The sequence below is a fragment of the Blennius ocellaris genome (assembly GCF_963422515.1).
Source record: "Blennius ocellaris genome assembly, chromosome: 15".
NCBI lineage: Eukaryota > Metazoa > Chordata > Actinopteri > Blenniiformes > Blenniidae > Blennius > Blennius ocellaris.
In genome coordinates this window covers 4,425,427-4,441,874 of record NC_137664.1, presented here as the reverse complement: position 1 = coordinate 4,441,874, position 16,448 = coordinate 4,425,427, and the positions used below count along the sequence as shown (strand labels likewise).

At 40.7% G+C, this 16,448-nt stretch overlaps 1 protein-coding gene across 2 annotated transcripts in view; it reads left to right on the top strand.

The window, feature by feature from the left end:
- The window catches only part of col5a1 (procollagen, type V, alpha 1), a 79,650-nt gene that overhangs the window by 44,278 nt on the left and 18,924 nt on the right, over window positions 1-16,448 (top strand). For both annotated transcript variants that reach the window (XM_080510111.1, XM_080510110.1), the window contains exons 22-41: window positions 480-524; window positions 1,210-1,263; window positions 1,354-1,398; window positions 2,883-2,936; window positions 4,005-4,049; window positions 4,256-4,309; window positions 5,061-5,105; window positions 5,393-5,446; window positions 8,585-8,692; window positions 11,145-11,198; window positions 11,715-11,768; window positions 12,836-12,880; window positions 13,086-13,139; window positions 13,230-13,274; window positions 13,377-13,430; window positions 13,529-13,582; window positions 13,674-13,727; window positions 15,151-15,258; window positions 15,790-15,879; window positions 16,356-16,409. In XM_080510111.1, the coding sequence (XP_080366237.1) occupies window positions 480-524; window positions 1,210-1,263; window positions 1,354-1,398; window positions 2,883-2,936; window positions 4,005-4,049; window positions 4,256-4,309; window positions 5,061-5,105; window positions 5,393-5,446; window positions 8,585-8,692; window positions 11,145-11,198; window positions 11,715-11,768; window positions 12,836-12,880; window positions 13,086-13,139; window positions 13,230-13,274; window positions 13,377-13,430; window positions 13,529-13,582; window positions 13,674-13,727; window positions 15,151-15,258; window positions 15,790-15,879; window positions 16,356-16,409 (1,170 nt within the window). The remainder of the gene's footprint in view (window positions 1-479; window positions 525-1,209; window positions 1,264-1,353; window positions 1,399-2,882; window positions 2,937-4,004; window positions 4,050-4,255; window positions 4,310-5,060; window positions 5,106-5,392; window positions 5,447-8,584; window positions 8,693-11,144; window positions 11,199-11,714; window positions 11,769-12,835; window positions 12,881-13,085; window positions 13,140-13,229; window positions 13,275-13,376; window positions 13,431-13,528; window positions 13,583-13,673; window positions 13,728-15,150; window positions 15,259-15,789; window positions 15,880-16,355; window positions 16,410-16,448) is intronic.

Here is a 16,448-nt window from a genome sequence, read left to right as displayed (position 1 = left end):
TGTCCTCCTCTTTATCGTTTCATATCCTCAGTGTCAACTTAAACGTATTGTTTAGTGAGCATAATCAATTTTTCATACCATCTCACGGGCGACGAAGAACAAAATGCACTGCAGAACAACACCCACGGGGAGATTCAGAAACTCAGCGCACCTCAAACAGAATACACAACATGTAGCTTGTGTTATTGGCTTTAGCTCAAGTGTTTCAGACAAATGCAGAGTGAAGCTTTAAGTCTGATGTGATTATAGGGTCCACAGATTTTCAGCAGTAATCTGATATCTCTCTGCAGCGTTTTCAAGATTCCAAAATATAATAAATCATAAGCACAAGAGCCATATAGTGCAGATGGAACTGATGTTTCTGAATATTAAAAAAAAACAAAAAAACAATGCATCTGAAATTCCATATTTTACAGATGTGTTGGCCTTTGTTTTTGTTGGTTTTTTTAAAATTGTATTGTATGTCTCCTCTGCATTAGGGCGTTACTGGAATGGATGGCCCCTCCGGACCCAAAGGAAACATCGTAAGTGCAGATTAAATTAAGTAAACCCGTTAATGCACTTATAAAAATAAAACAAATACACAACTGCTGCTGAACCCTGAGACGCAGCATCTCTTCAGAGATAGACTTCACATCCGCTGCATCCACTCCTTCTGTTTCACGCGAACAAAGAATATACTATTTGGATCTATTGGAGGAGTCCACCGTGGCCAATTTGATCATTTCAGCTCAATTTCTGGTAGTACACCACAATGAGAGAATATCTAACCGGAACAGTTTGTGTGTTCTTTTGGGACTTTTACCAACAAGGTAGAGATAGAAGATCAACACCCTTCCCAGCCTCATGGACTGAGGAAACATAATTGATTGCCAGTTATCTCGGAGGGAAGGTGGTTCAGCAGTTCCTTTCATTAGCAATATAGGTTTGAGAGTGTATGCTTAGTGTTTTTATGTTTGTATTCTTTGAACCAGAGCAAGACGTTGTGTTTTTAGTTAAGAAAAAAAGAAAAAAAAAACGGTAATGCAGTGATGCACTGTTGGACATTGTTTAATTGATGCCTTTTTAGAGGTGCATTTCGCTTTTAATGAACCTTGTGGAGCAGCAAATTACTCCTCACTTCACGTGGGTTTTACTCGGGTAAATAAAGTAATCAATCTTTTAATTCATAATGAGATCTCTAAAAAATGTGCTTTGTTTCTTTTCAAGGGACCTCAAGGAGAGCCAGGGCCTCCTGGACAGCAAGGCAACCCAGGTGCTCAGGTGAGTGATGACTGTATTGTCTGGCATTAAATTTCTCTCCCCTCATACATCACATTAAATGTTTTTGAGCGCGTTGCATTGTTTCTACAGGGACTGGCAGGCCCTCAAGGAGCCATCGGGCCCCCAGGAGACAAGGTAAGATATCTCACGATTGCTGAATGTCATTACACCACAATTATGTAATTCCTGCGACTACAACGGGAAACTCTGCCAGCTGATAAAACGCAGATTTGTCCAGACCCACAATTGATCAAATTTGCTGAAGATTGTCTCATTCATTTCTATGAGGAAAAAGGCAAGTTGCCATCTTCTTCCGTTCCAAATGCTTATCACACTGTTATGCAAGGGAGGAGACAGTGCAGGCAGATTTAAATCCTGAAGCATTTTAATCAAATTTCAGCTAAGTCACAATTCATATTATATTCAGTTTATTATTGAATAGCTGGATCAGAAAAATTAAGGTATTGCAGGTGTTGTGCTCCCCTTTAATATAAAGACAAGATGATAAAAAACAATGGCGTTGCATGAAGTATAATCGAATGATACAAAAGGAAATCATTCTTTAAACATGGAAATAGCTACACGCTGAAAGGCAATATATCAGTAAGGCTGTAACTTAAAGGTGCAACAAAACCTCAGAGAAATTGGCTTAGATTTGATGAAGAACAGAAATAGGGTAAAAATCACATTCTGTAGCCACGTATAATTTGTCATTTTTATTATTTTGTGCCGCCATTGTTGAGGCAATCATCTATATCTTTGATTCCACATCAGTTGTTTCTCTGGCGTCTATCACGAGGTTGACATTTGCAGGTTGTCAACAGTGTTTGCATGAAATGAAAAATGATAGCAAATAAGGGCCACATTATCATAATTCATCTTTTACGGATGAATCTGTCTTGGGACGGCTTTATCCAACGCCGGTTCACAGAGCAAAGGTAGTGTACACCTTGGACACGTCATTTTATTTGACATTTTCAACGGCATTGTCCTTCCTATATTAGACGATTTTTTGTTTTGTCCATATATTCTTAATCTGATAGTCTGACAGTTGTACGTTTTATGGATCTATCCATCAATAAAGCGAAAACTCATGGCACAAAAATGCTAAATTAAGATATAACTGAATTTTAATTCCCCTTTTAAGAAGAAAGTTAGCATTTTGGTCACAAAGCACTTTTGAATTGACAATTTTTTTTCTCTAATATCTTTTGTTTTTCTTTTTGTTTTATTTGCATGCTAACTTTATGGAATATTATTCGGGCCGCTGAAGAAACTTTTTTTTTCCACTGAGAAATAAAAGTTTTTTTTTTTTAAATAATTGTAAATAAAAAATCTTGACTTTGATTTTAAAAAAAATTCTGAAGCACGTGGTTTTAATTAAAAAATAATAATACCCTTCCGTACTAACTTAACTTTATTAATTTGTAGTACAACTTTATTTTAATGTTTAATTATCATAATGTATATACGTAGCTACCGTAAAGGTAAAATGTCCCTTATTGCATGCTACTTGACAACAATTATGCACCAACATGATATGACCCTCAACACTTTCTTTGAAATTCAAACATTGCAATGACATAACATTGAACTTCTGCCTTTTGTTTCCCATCTAGGGACCAACTGGAAAACCAGGTTTGCCAGGAATGCCAGGAGCTGACGGCCCACCGGTGAGCTAACATAGAAAACTTCTCATAAGCACACCTACAACCTTCTCTTCTTGCTCCCTCCCCCTTTCTGTTTCTGAGCCAGTGTATCATTAATTTCGAGCCACTTCACACATGCAAAAACACGCTGAGCTAATTGCACATATAAGACATATGCATGATGCAACCTATTATCACAGATGTAAATCGGCGGCGCAACACGCCCACGTAGATGCGTAGACGGTGTACGGGGAAACAGTTTCTTCCTCCATCTCTGCTCAGGCAGCACGCAGGACACCTGCACACACGGCAGATGTTCCTCAGAAGACACCAGGTGGCACCTGAGAGAGATTGAGACAAGATAGGGTGTGAAGTGTGAACATCAGGGCAAGAAAATACACCGGGGGAGAGAGTGAGGGAGGGAAGGAGGAGAGCCCACACCACTCCGTATCCCCCCCCCACCCCACTTCTCTTTTAATGGCTCTCTTTTCAGAGTAGAAATGGCTTTCCCCCATTTGCACACTAAGCTTTTTTTTTTTAATCCAGCCATTTGTTGCATGTACCATAATATTCTCAGTCTCAGTGCTTTCTCTCCAGCCCTGATTTCTGTACTCTCTTGTATCTATTTCCTTCCTCATCCTCATGTCACTAAAAACCCATCTGGGGATTTTCAAAGCTTCTTTTTCTCCTGAGAATCCAATCAATTTCCTCCTCGTCTCGCTCTCTTCTTATTTCAACTGGACATCATTGTGTGCATTGCAGTAGATGGGTATTTTTGTGACGTCTCTGTTGTGTATGTGTGTTCACATGCATGTACAGTTTGTATGTTATATATATTGTCGTAAATCATACTGGCAGTCATGGCTTTTAGACTGCAATAATAGCTGGTAGTGCCTCTGTAATACTCTGCATTAAAGGTAAAAAAAATCCTAAATGAGATCGAACTCGAAAGGCCCTTTGTGCAATTTCCAAGCCTGATATGTCCTCTAGTATTTTTACAGCTTAATCCCTCTGTTATAGGGGTGTTGTAGTATTTATGGTAGTAATTATCCTGTAATGATATGCAATAATATTACTCTTAATAATTCACAGGGTCACCCTGGAAAAGAAGGGCCTAATGGCGAGAAAGGACACATGGTGAGTTCTCTGTCTCTATTATTCTCTCTCTTAGTCTGCATTTAATTACAGATTTCTAGGTTCCCTTTTTTCATCCCGTCGTCCTAGTTCATGAGCATTTGCATAAAAATGTTTTGCATTAATGTGGATCGCATTAGCACTTTTGCATGCATTGGAATTGTGTGTACGCCTGCTGCAAAGCTCTCATCTAACATGTGTCTCTGCAGGGTCCCGCTGGCCCTCAAGGACCCCTTGGTTATCCTGGGCCCCGAGGCGTGAAGGTGAGCTTATTATCAACCACTAACAAATTAACTTTCCATATCGTTGTCTAGAACCCTGCAATTACCAACTCTTGTGGACTAATAGCGTCCATTATTTGACTCGAGCATCTCTGAAGAGGATTATTAATGTTGTTTTCACAAATTACATTGCTGTAATGAAACGGTTTGGATTAGTTTGATGTCATCTGCGTTTGTCACGGTGACACAGGGATAGTTTCAAGATAAAAATGGTGGAGAGGACAACACTCCAGAACTTATACTGCTCATCCCGTCAAAGGTAGTGGTGCTGAGGTTACTCGCGGCGGCTGACAGCAGCCGGAGGCGTGAAGCCTTTGTCTTGTTTGGTGTCATTAGCAGTTGATAAAACCGAGACAAAAGGAGCCCCGTCAAATAATTCCTGGCAAGACAGTGTGACTGATCCGATCATTAAAGCTTCCGCTGAGAAAAAGAGGATCACACAAGTGGCTTGACTTGCAGCTGACAGTTCTCCCCCTGTCATGTGAAGGGAAAATCTGCTCTCAGGGAAGATGAGAAAAACGGTGGGAAAAAGGGAAAAAAGAAACATGGGGATCTCCTGGGCTGAGCTATAAAGGAGAAAAAGAGCACTTAAATGCATCAAAATGCACACAATGGGGGAAGAAATGTCGCTGTCAGCACACTTCAGATGACTTTGGAAGGTTAAGAAAATCTTTCCTGTTGAAGAAAATGTCCCTTTTTTTTGTCCCGTATTGAATCTTCCCTTGTGTCGCAGGGTGCTGACGGTGTTCGCGGCCTTAAAGGGAACAAGGGTGAAAAGGTGAGCCGATGCAGCAGAGAAGATTCATGTGTATATGGAACATTAACACATGGATAACACTGATGGCGATTATAGCCATGAGTTTATTGGTGAATGTCGGTTTTATGCTGATGACGATCTCAATTAAGGTGGTAATTTGCTGGTGCTGCAGAATATGTGCTTGTTTTTGAGTGTCCTGTCCCCCCTCTCCCTCCCCCTCCTTCCGCCTGAGCATCAACACAAATGGCTTTAACATCTGTATTATGAAGGACCCCATCATCACTCTGTCATCTGTATTTCCTCATCAGGGAGAAGACGGCTTCCCCGGCTTCAAGGGAGACATGGGCATCAAGGGCGACAGGGTGAGTCTTGTTTACACTATGATCAAACACTCAAGTGTGCTAATTTGATGGTTTTTACTCTGAGAGGAATGACAGCTCTCTATATTTATCCCACACCTGCCTTGTGTTATAACTTTGATTCGTCTTCATGACATAATACACCATCGTGAATTATTTGTCATTTTCACTTTTGATGTAACCAATCAAAATGTTTTATCTTTGCCAACAAATGTTGAGGCGAAGCTTATTTATTTATTTATTTATTTATTTGTAGGTATGTATGTATTTTCTCGACATTTCGCAAAATCTTCAGAAAAGACATTTTCAGTGAAGATTTGTCTCAATCGAAGGATGATCCCATTAAATATTGAGAGCAATTGGGTCAAAGGTCAAGGTCTTGGTCACAAAATGGTCAAAAATGTATTTTCATCATAACATGGTCAGTTTTAATCTGATTAATGTCAAACCAACACCAACATTTTCTGACAAACCACATGATGCAGTGACATCCTTACCCTGCTTTGTGGTTGGGGGTCAAATATCAGGAGGTGGGGGGGGGGTCACACGGAAATGGTAAAAAAGTGATAACATGAAGCAATTCAAATGACCACAACAAATTATGAAAGGAGTAGTGTGGTGGATCAAATAGCCTTGCAATCCATTGGTTTCCATGGTGACAAATGTGGCCTTATCGAAAGTATGCGCTCTACCACATGCTCGTTCTAGTTCATATTGCACTTCAAACAATAAAATGAAAGATTCCCTCGGTAATACAAACTTCGAAACTGTCCTATAGAATATAATGGGAAATAATCAAAAATGGGAGCTGAAGTATGCTATCACAATAAATAGATAGGAATTGACTCAGAATATTAGTTTTACATTGTTTATTTTTTTGTTTGTTTGTTTTAATCAATCATGAGTAAAATGCACAGGAGGCAAGGCATGCTGGTTTCATGACATCTATCCATCCCTAGCTTTCTTGAAAATATATTGTCAATGTTCAGTTACTGAATTTCAGTGTTTGAGTCACATTCCCATCCACACAGTCTTAAACAGTCATTAGGCAGTGGTACGTCATCAAATCCAGTCTATTTAAGCTTTTGATAATTATTATTTTACGAACACCAGATTGTATCTCATCTCTCAGCGTTCATATTATGAGCTGATGCCTTTCTAAATTATGAAAACTCCCATGATTCACTGCAGACGTTTTCAGGCACCTCCTGAGGGAAACAGGGCCCACACTTTCAAAACCCCTACCTTTGACTGCTATGAGTTTTAATGCTCCTTTTTTGGGGTTTGTTTCTTTTAGAAGTGACCTTTACGTGCACTTAGTGAAAGTACCATGCACTTGAGTCACGTTAGCACCTCATTGCTTAAGCCTGCATGACCTCTGTGGAATTCTGGATAATGAGCAAACATAAGGTGTTGCTCCAATAGCCAGCTGTCAATGTTCGCGTGCGTGAGCACTTTTCCCTTTTCTCTCCATCTACTTCACCACTTCCCTGTCAATCCAAACCTCAGCAGCTTAACGAGGAGAAACGGGAGCTTGACAGAAGCACCCGGCAACAGATTCCTTCTCCAAAGTGCATTAGGGATTTTACGCTGTCTAAGTCGCAGGAAAAAGAAAAAAAAGAAAAAGAAAAAACACTCTCCAGTGCAAAACATAACTTGCTCCTGTCGGCACATCAAACCTGCAATCCCTGACCAGACTGTCCCCTGGCTGAGTGCAGAACGGAAAGAAAAATCAATGGCACTTTTAACCCCCCCCCTTCAAGGGAAAGACGGGGCTCCAGCCTTGTTTTACTCTTGATATGTACACACACACACGTGTGTGTGTGTAAGTGTAAGGAAAGCAGAGAGTGTGTGAGTGCTCAATTTAAAGTGTTCTCTTTGATAAGCTCGTAGTGCAAGTGCAAGTCAAGTATAGTATACTTGATGCCATTTCATGTGTATTTGATTGTCTGTGTATGTGCGTGTGTGTGCGTGCGTGCGTGTGTGTGTGTTTGTGTGTCTGAGTGCAACTCTGCAACTCTGCACAAGGCTTTAACTAGACACCTTTCACACACACCACCGGGTCTCTGCAGCAGCGACTGGTTGCCAGAATGAGTTTGTACTCATGTCGTTTAAAGCGTGTCCTATTAGAACCGGTGCACGCTTATGGACAGGAGCAATAATAGAATTGCTAACTACTTTAAAGGGACGGGAATGAAAAGTATTCTCAAAGACACATATGAACAAATTACCTGTTATGTACAAGGCATTTAATTTCGCATATCCATATATAGCTTGCAAAATACTTCGGGAATAAACTGTTATTTAAATTCAAAATTACACAAGCTTTTATTAAAAACTGGATATTGTTCCATTTATGAGCAAAATCACAAGTCTCCTGTTGTACGTTAGTCACAAAAAAAATCTCTTGAAGTGTCAGTGTCCTTGGGCAGCCTGAGTCACTGTCGCGTTGCACTAATGTGTCCCCCACCTGTCCTGACTGAGCATCTTCTGTCAGTCACATTTGTTGTTCTGAGACTTGTATCTCATGCTCAGCAAAGCATGATCCGCTGGAAAACGTCGCAGGGGAACCGATGCTTTCAGGGTTCACAAAAACCTGTCCTGCAGGCTGATTACAACCACAAATTCACATTCAATCCAAATCCTTTCGGTCTTTTTTTTGGGGGGGAGGGTATTTCATTCACCAGATAGAAGGCCAAATTATCATACAGACATGATCATCATTGCACACCTGACAATACTGCTAATGCATCCAGTTACATTTAAAACCCTTTGAATCACAGACATGGCATGTTTTTAAAAAAATCTGTATTGAAAAATGTGAGACTAAAGCAGAATGATAGTGAAGGTCTCGGCATAAAAACCAAGTTTTCAACTCGCAGTGATAGATCAATGATAAACACTTGTTCAAAACCTTAATCTGTGGAGCCCCAATGCATTACTTACAACCTCGCAAAGTGGTTTTTCAACGATTCGATCATCTATTTCCACCTGTATTTCCTTGCAGTCAAACACTATTAGGTTGACAGTGTAAAACATGTTTAATGCAATGGCTTGTCAGAACCAATATCGACACTATTATAAGTATATGTACCTGTACATTCAACTATGTTTCTGCTTTGTGCCTGATGTATTTTCCAGGGAGAGCTGGGAGCATTAGGACCAAGAGGAGAAGACGGTCCCGAGGGGCCGAAGGGTCGTTCAGGGCTCCCGGGAGATTCTGGTCCTCTTGGCCCGTCCGGTGAGAAGGTGAGCTCTTTTTTTTTCTAGATTTTGCTTTTACACTTAAAACGACACAGATTTTCTCACCAACAGATAAAAGTGAATCCATTTCTTTTCTTTCTTTTTTTTTTTTTGCCTCTTGTATGATGTTTGATGGAGGGTGATGGCTCAGCAGGGTTTTAGAAGGAAAATAGCTTTTCCAATCGTTCTGCTCTGAGCAACCAATTTTTCATTGGCTCACTCTCCGAGCCGCTGAGAGCATAAATGGATTCTGATACAAAGCATTAATGTGGAACTGAGTCACTGGGTATGCTGTTGCTTTCAACTCTTTGCCCAAATGAGAATATATTTTGTGTCATTTTCTTGTGATGAAGTTTCAGGAATTGTCTTTAAAGCAGAAGCTGATTTGACCAATAAGTAAAGCTTATGTTGGGTTACTCTTAAGTGTCAATATATTACAACTATGGTGTTCAGTTCAAATGTAATTGGTATTTTGAGTTTACTCCAGGGAACATTCATTTACTTTGAGTAACATCCATATTTGATCAAATGGATGTGGCTGCCAACATCAGTCCTGGTTAATAATAATCCTGCTGCTGTAAACAAGCAAATTCAACTCTGGTTGTAACTTCTTAAATAAAGCCTTAATTGTAATTACTTAGATATGTGGTTTTTAATCCTGGTCCTGCAGAGAAGCATTAATGCAGGCCGCCGTGCTTCAACACACATACTTTTAATTAGTATTTGTTAATTGGGCTTTCTGTTGAGCTTTATGACGACACACGTATGAGATTCAGGTGTTTTTTGCTGCAGTGACAACTCAAATCTGCTGATTATCGATGGACATACCGTAAGACTGGTGTGCTCTGTCTTTGTGTGAAAGTTAGAGCTTCTGAATTTGCTCTGCAGAATTTCTGCTCATCTCCTCATAAGTAGATCCCCGTGTGGCATGTGTGGGCATCCTGAAGCGATTCCTGCTATTTTGGTGCGTGTAGGTGCAGCAGGAGCACGAAGTATGACATCAAGTATGAATAAAATCCAAATATGAATTTGAGAGGTGTGGTGGTTTAATGAATGCATGTCGGGTTTTTTCGGGTCAGAGCCGGGAGCTTGTGAAAAAATAGTCAGTGAAAAAAATTTGGATTCACAATCCACTGTGGTCATGAATAGATGATCCTTATTCTTGTGAGGTTTTCTGGTATTTCCAAGAATACAAGTAAATAATCAGAAATAATCCGATTTTTTTCCCCCATTTCTTTCATCACCACAAAACACTCATGTTATAGTCGCCATCACCAATATGACCGCAGCATATTGTGATTGTTCGGAGTTCACAAGGAGAGGGACCCAAATGTACAACCCTGAAGGCAGAAGGTGGAAGCAGAAGGTGAACTTTATTTGCAGGCAGCAGGTGAAATAACAAGAAGCACACAGCGCAAGCTAAATACCAATGGGTAGGCAGAGGAAGTGCACGGAGAAAAATAAAAAAAAAAGGCAAGCAGAATGTGAGGGGTAAGCTCAAGGCAGACGCTAGAGACTGTGGGGGTCAAACGCTGGCAAGACACTCAGGAGATAACAAGTGGGGCCAAGGTTCAAGAACAGAGAGCCAATGGTTGTTCTTAAAATCCCTCATGTATTCGCTTCAGCCTATTTAGGGCTGGTTTATTCAATAGCCAGCCAGAAAATCAAGATTTGCATTATAATTAGCGGCATCTTATGTAAGGCAATACAGTATGTGAACTCTTTCTTTTTTTTTTTTTTCTATTGTGATATTTCTGAGAGCATAGATTTTCACACTCCATACACATCAAATCGTCTATGCAGTGCAGTATGTTGTAAATAAGTGGTGAGTTCAGACAGAGGCAATCGCAGTGATTTGGCTCTGAGCAGTACAGAAAAGTTGGAGGACATATACTGCTGAGGCAATCAGGCGAGTGAATGCAGGTGGGCTGATTGGAGAACGGCGAGCGGGTGCCGCTGGCCGGGCCTCATTTGCACATGATTTAATCAAGCAAAACACAGTGGACTTTCTGTAGTGTCCTGCTGCCTTTGGATGATTGCAGCAATTTAATAAAACCGCGGGATGAGGTTCGCATGCGGCACCGAGCAGATGACACCAGAGGAAAAAAATGTTCGCGCTAATAAATAAATAACAGCGTCGGGCGTATTAAATGTTTTAACGTGATTGTTTACGCACTTGTTTTTCTCTTGTTGGTGCCAGAAAAAATACTTTCTCAACTCAAAGTCTGACTTGTCATTGGAAAAAAAAAAAGAAAAAAAAAAGAAACAGTCAGCATCCACTGTTGTACTTCCAGTTTTCAATTACATCCATCCATCTTCCATACGGCTTCATCCAACTCAGGCGAAATCCCACATGTGCACAAAAATCTACAAAAAGGCCCCCAAGCGCCGGACCACTAACCTCTACGCCGCTCTGCTGCCCGGTTACTAAATCTAATGAACTATTTCTCTCTCACAGGGTAAACTTGGAGTGCCTGGACTGCCCGGATACCCAGGAAGACAAGGACCAAAGGCAAGTGCACCGGTCGTGCTAAGCAATATTATCACTATTTCGGCAAGAATAGGCTTCAACATTTCAGATTGAGGGAGAATGTAGTCGTCCAAACTGTCACTAAAGTGTGTTGGTGTGGGTTTTTGAAAGAGAATGAAAAATGCTTGCATGTGCATGCGAGGGCTGCGTTCTCTGATCTTTTGATGGCTCATCCTTTAGCCGCTCCGAGGCGGAGCCACGGTCTGACAAATGGACATGCTTGAAGCGTCCTGATCAAAGAGATGGTGGATTTGAATATGCTATCTGGTGTCAGGCTTCAGCTGCTGATGCGACAACAATAATAATAAAATTAAAAAAAACAAAAAAAAAACTGTGCTGTTATTTATGTGCACGCCATCCCCTGTTGCATTTAATGAAGCAAAGTCGGGAAGGGGGTGGTGGGGGCCGGGGTGGGGGAGGGATCTCTGGGAATAAACAGATGTATCTTTTAAAGTTCGACTCGTAAATGATTGATTATTTTTCCTTCCTTGCTTACAGGGATCTCAGGGTTTCCAAGGCTTCCCTGGTGCCAACGGAGAGAAGGGAACTCGGGTACGTCACATCGGCTTCTTGTTATTCATCTAATTCCTGAGAATTGCTGGACAGGGGCTCCAGCCGCCCCCCCAAAAACAAAACAAAAACAAAAACAAAACAAAACAGGACAAACAGACAATTTCATTCCCTCTTCATTACCACTTACATGACGTATTCCGGAGCTTCCAAAAAGCTTTGTTTATCACATTGCGGCGCTCGAGCAATGTTTCCTCTTCTTTGTTTTAAGGAATGGACCATTAGCTTGGCTGGATAGAGTAATGGTTTGTCACCACGAGTGAAGCAAAGGGACATAAAGCTTTTCATCTTTCACAAAACATTTGTTAAGTTTATGAGACTGAGCTCTCAGAGTGAAAAGGATGACACGATTATTATCACAGTTTCACAGCTCTCGTTTTCAAACTTGAATAGCAATGCAGCGATGTCATATTTCTCCTTGTTAAAGTTGTATCTCACTGCTGGAATTGCACTTGTGCCATGGCACAATTATATTATGCATCTGCTGGTCATAATAAGTCAAATATTAATGGTAATTTCAAAACAGGTTGCTTCGAGTTAATGATAAATATCGTCTCGTGGCCTCTTAAACGTTTTATGAGGGGGACGCCTGCATTTATTTTTGATTTAATGGCTGTAGAGTCGTCGGAAAATGTGCAATAAGTCAGTGGTGGATTTCACAGATAACTTCTACTTTGAATATCTGGCAGTTCTTTAATATTGCTTTGTGTTTCTGTTTGCTGTGAAGCTCGTATTGCAAATGTGTGAAGCGCTGGTGAATCTTGCTGTGATTCGACCACAATGACCGCAAAAGCTCGACTTTCTCGGTTTTCTTGTAGTTTTTAAAAATTCTTTCGATGTCATCAGAGATATAGGAGTTGCGATAAAGGTCTCAAAATCCTGTCTGCAGCGATGGGAAGGGAGTAAAAGCTTCAAATAGGCAAATTCTGTTTATCTCCATGCAAATGTTACCGTCTGCCGGCATTAGATTAATCCTTCAAGACGATGCAGCCTCTTAATGATGCAAGTGCCATTCCTTTGATCGTCGTGTGTGTTCTTTATGTCTGCAGGGAACAGCAGGAAAGCCAGGCCCACGCGGACAGAGAGGACCCACGGTAAGTCTTACTCAGCAGACTCGTGCCTATATGCAGATGGCACGCTTGGCACCTGAGTGAAAAAACAAAAAAAAAAGTGGTGGTTCAACCTGAGCTCGCTTGAGGGGAAAACACAAACTGTGATCATAATTAAGATGAACATATCTAGGCCTCTGTGATTTTAATCATCTCTCTCTCTCTCTTTTTTTTTTTTTTTTAAATCAAGGGACCTCGAGGAGAGCGAGGACCGAGAGGACCCACAGGAAAAGCTGGACCAAAGGTTCGTCAAACATCTTGCTGCTTTCTTTTCTGGCAGGTGTTTGTGGTGGTGCAGGTTCAAACGCTCACTATTTACGTTTTGTGTCTTCAGGGCAACTCAGGAAATGATGGCCCACCCGGACCCCCTGGTGAGAGGGTACGTGTCATCGCGCAGCCTCCAGGACTCATTCTATTCCTGATTTGAGCAGATCTCCTCCCAAGACGATTGATTATTCATCGCCACGTTGTTATTTTCTAGGGTTTGCCAGGACCTCAGGGACCCACAGGTTTCCCAGGACCAAAGGGGCCTCCCGTGAGTGCAACGCTATCTTTACAACCCCATGAAGTCTACTACTTTTTTTTTTTTTTGTCTTTTTGTATAATAACTGTCAATTTGTGCAAATCTCTCAGGGGCCTGCAGGAAAGGATGGACTGCCCGGACATCCTGGACAGAGAGGAGAGACCGTAAGTGCACTGGTTTGGTTAATTGCATTAATGAAATTGTTTTATTGTTGTCTTCAAGTAAGTTTAATGGAAATTTGTTTGTTTTCCACAGGGATTCCAAGGCAAGACCGGACCCCCTGGTCCTCCGGGTGTGGTTGGACCTCAGGTATCTGGAGTTTTTCAAAACACCTTTTGGCTTTTACTCCTTAACTCTAAATGGTCTACTCTACTCTCCATACTGACTCGTTTCTTGTTTTTAAACTTTATTCAGAGATATAGTGAGAGAGGAAATCTGATAATATCCACACTGGAGATGCAGAATTGAGTATAGTTGTTTGAGTTAATAACGATTAAAATTGTTTCATTTTTCACATTATATATCAAGTCCAGTTGAGTTAGAACAGAACAGAACAGGACAGAACAAAATAGAATAGAATAGAAAACGCAAACTTTTGTTTTTGCCACAATATTTATATTTAACTTTTCACATCAAAATACAGCTTCTTGGGTACATGTTGTGACTCAGTCATGTTGGAAATTAGTTGCTGTCCAAACATAATAAAATACTTATTATGATATTTAATCTTGTCTGCACAAAAAAACAAAACATAAATAAATCAAAACATAAAAAAAACATGACAAAATGATCTTCCACAAAACAATAAATGAAGTTGAGTCATGATGATTTAGTGTTTCCACACTGAAAAACATAGTGTTATTGTACCAATGCTCATTACATGCACATGTGCATTTACATGTCGGTGCAAAACAAACATTTTTATTGTCACATAAATCAAAGAATCTGTACTTTTACCGTTACCAAAGTCTTTCCTACATTAATACCTTCACTTAAGTAAATAATATGACTATGTTTGCCGACTCTGCTTTGTCTGTGTTTTACATGGTGGATTTATTTGATTATTGTGCTTTTGCTTGCTCAACTTATGTTGATTGTGTTCATTTGTGCGAGGCAGAGTCTGCAGAGTGCTGAAGCATAAAATGTATATTTGCATTGCTTGAAAAGTGACACTGAAGTAAAGGTGCTCTGCAGAAGAGAGAAAAAAAAAAGCAATACATGCACAAGCCAACAGGAAATAAAAAAACAATAATTGAGAACATTTTCTCGGCACTTTGTTATTCCAGCAAAACCTGATATATTCACTTAGCTATAATATCGAGAGCCGTACCTTATGGTAAGTGTTGTTTATCCTCTTTCATATTAGCAACCGGCTCTTCATCCATTATGCATGAATGTTTAACAGACTTTTCCTCCCAGCCTTGCTGCTAATGCCAGCTGAGAACATTCATGATAACGGAGCTGTATGAGCCTTTAATGACTTGTAGGCCTCCCACACAGCAAATGCTCCCCTCACCGTATTTTCATATGAGATAGACGGAGAAAATTGTATCGTTGTTTTTTTTTTGGTTGTTGGTTTTTTTTTGTTTTTTTTTTCATTTAAATGGCCACTTCTGCTCACAGTGTTCTCTTTTGCTTTCCTTCCATTTCACACCTCCTCTGCAATGTGGTTTCCTACTTCAGTTTTCACGATTTCTTTGCCATTAATCTATTGTCCTGTCGGATTTTGTAGGGACCAACGGGTGAGACTGGACCAATGGGAGATCGCGGTCACCCTGGACCTCCAGGTCCACCTGGCGAGCAGGGTCTACCTGGAGCTGCAGGAAAAGAAGGTGCCAAGGTAAAGGAAAAGAAAAATGGACTCTCGTCATAATAACAATGCCTGTTTGCTCTTCCAACTAGACGAATGTGTCCATCACATTTTGTACAAGGACTACATACAACCATATATGATCTCAGCTGGTCCAGAGCATTCAACGTATAGGATAATAACCTATGATCCAAAGTTTTTCCATAGTTTTAATGCGAAAAAAGATAGAAAACATGTCGTCAACTTGAATTTTATTTTAAGAAAATGTAACGTCGTTTTGCGGAATCCGAGGAAAAGAAAAGCATTTACTTTAATTGATACTTTAAAAGACACTTAAGTAGATTTACCTTCAAATAACAGTTAAACTTAAAAAATGTGGAACTGAAGTAGGTGAAGGTGAAGTCACATGAATTCTTAGCAATATTAGTTCACGTCATTGTTGGTTTTTAGACTTTACAAGGTCTGATTGAAGTCTCTTTCAGAGCAGGTTTTAAACTGCACGTTTGACTTCCTGACCTGCTGCATCTCAGAGGGTGAATGACTTTGCGCTGTGTCCTGTAGGGTGACCCTGGCCCTGCCGGTCCTGCTGGAAAAGATGGCCCTCCTGGTCTGAGAGGTTTCCCTGGAGACCGAGGTCTGCCCGGCCCTGTGGTGAGTCTTTTCTTTTTGGCTCACTTTAATCAGTAGTCTCTCCACAGCATCGTTATTACATAATAATCTAATATCTTCTGGGGGGGGATTTTTTTTTTTTTATTCCGGCTTCACAAAGTCATGACGTCTTAGTAGTTTTTGCAGATTTTCTCACTTTAAACTTGTGAGTAAGAAATTAATCAGAGACAGCTTTTTAAAAAAAAATAAACTTTATGATTCCCCCGCCACCAAAAAAAATTAATAATAAAAAATGCATAGCACACAAGCTCCTTTGTAATGTAAAAGATGTTTGCAGCAGCAGCTCGCTGTTCTCTCCCATCTGCTCTCAGCCTCCACTTTGGAGACGACAGGGAGGTTTTTCCATCTCACGCTGAGCCTGTTTGAAGCGACAGAGTCCAGCGTTGAGACAGGATGCGTGCCTCCCCGGGCGGATGTGTTTGTTTTTCTGAAGCCTCTCGTTTTATTCTGTTCTGCAGGGGGCTCACGGTCTGAAAGGGAACGAGGGTCCTCACGGCCCACCTGGCCCTGCTGTGAGTACAATCCGCCACATTCACACCCGCGGTCCGTCG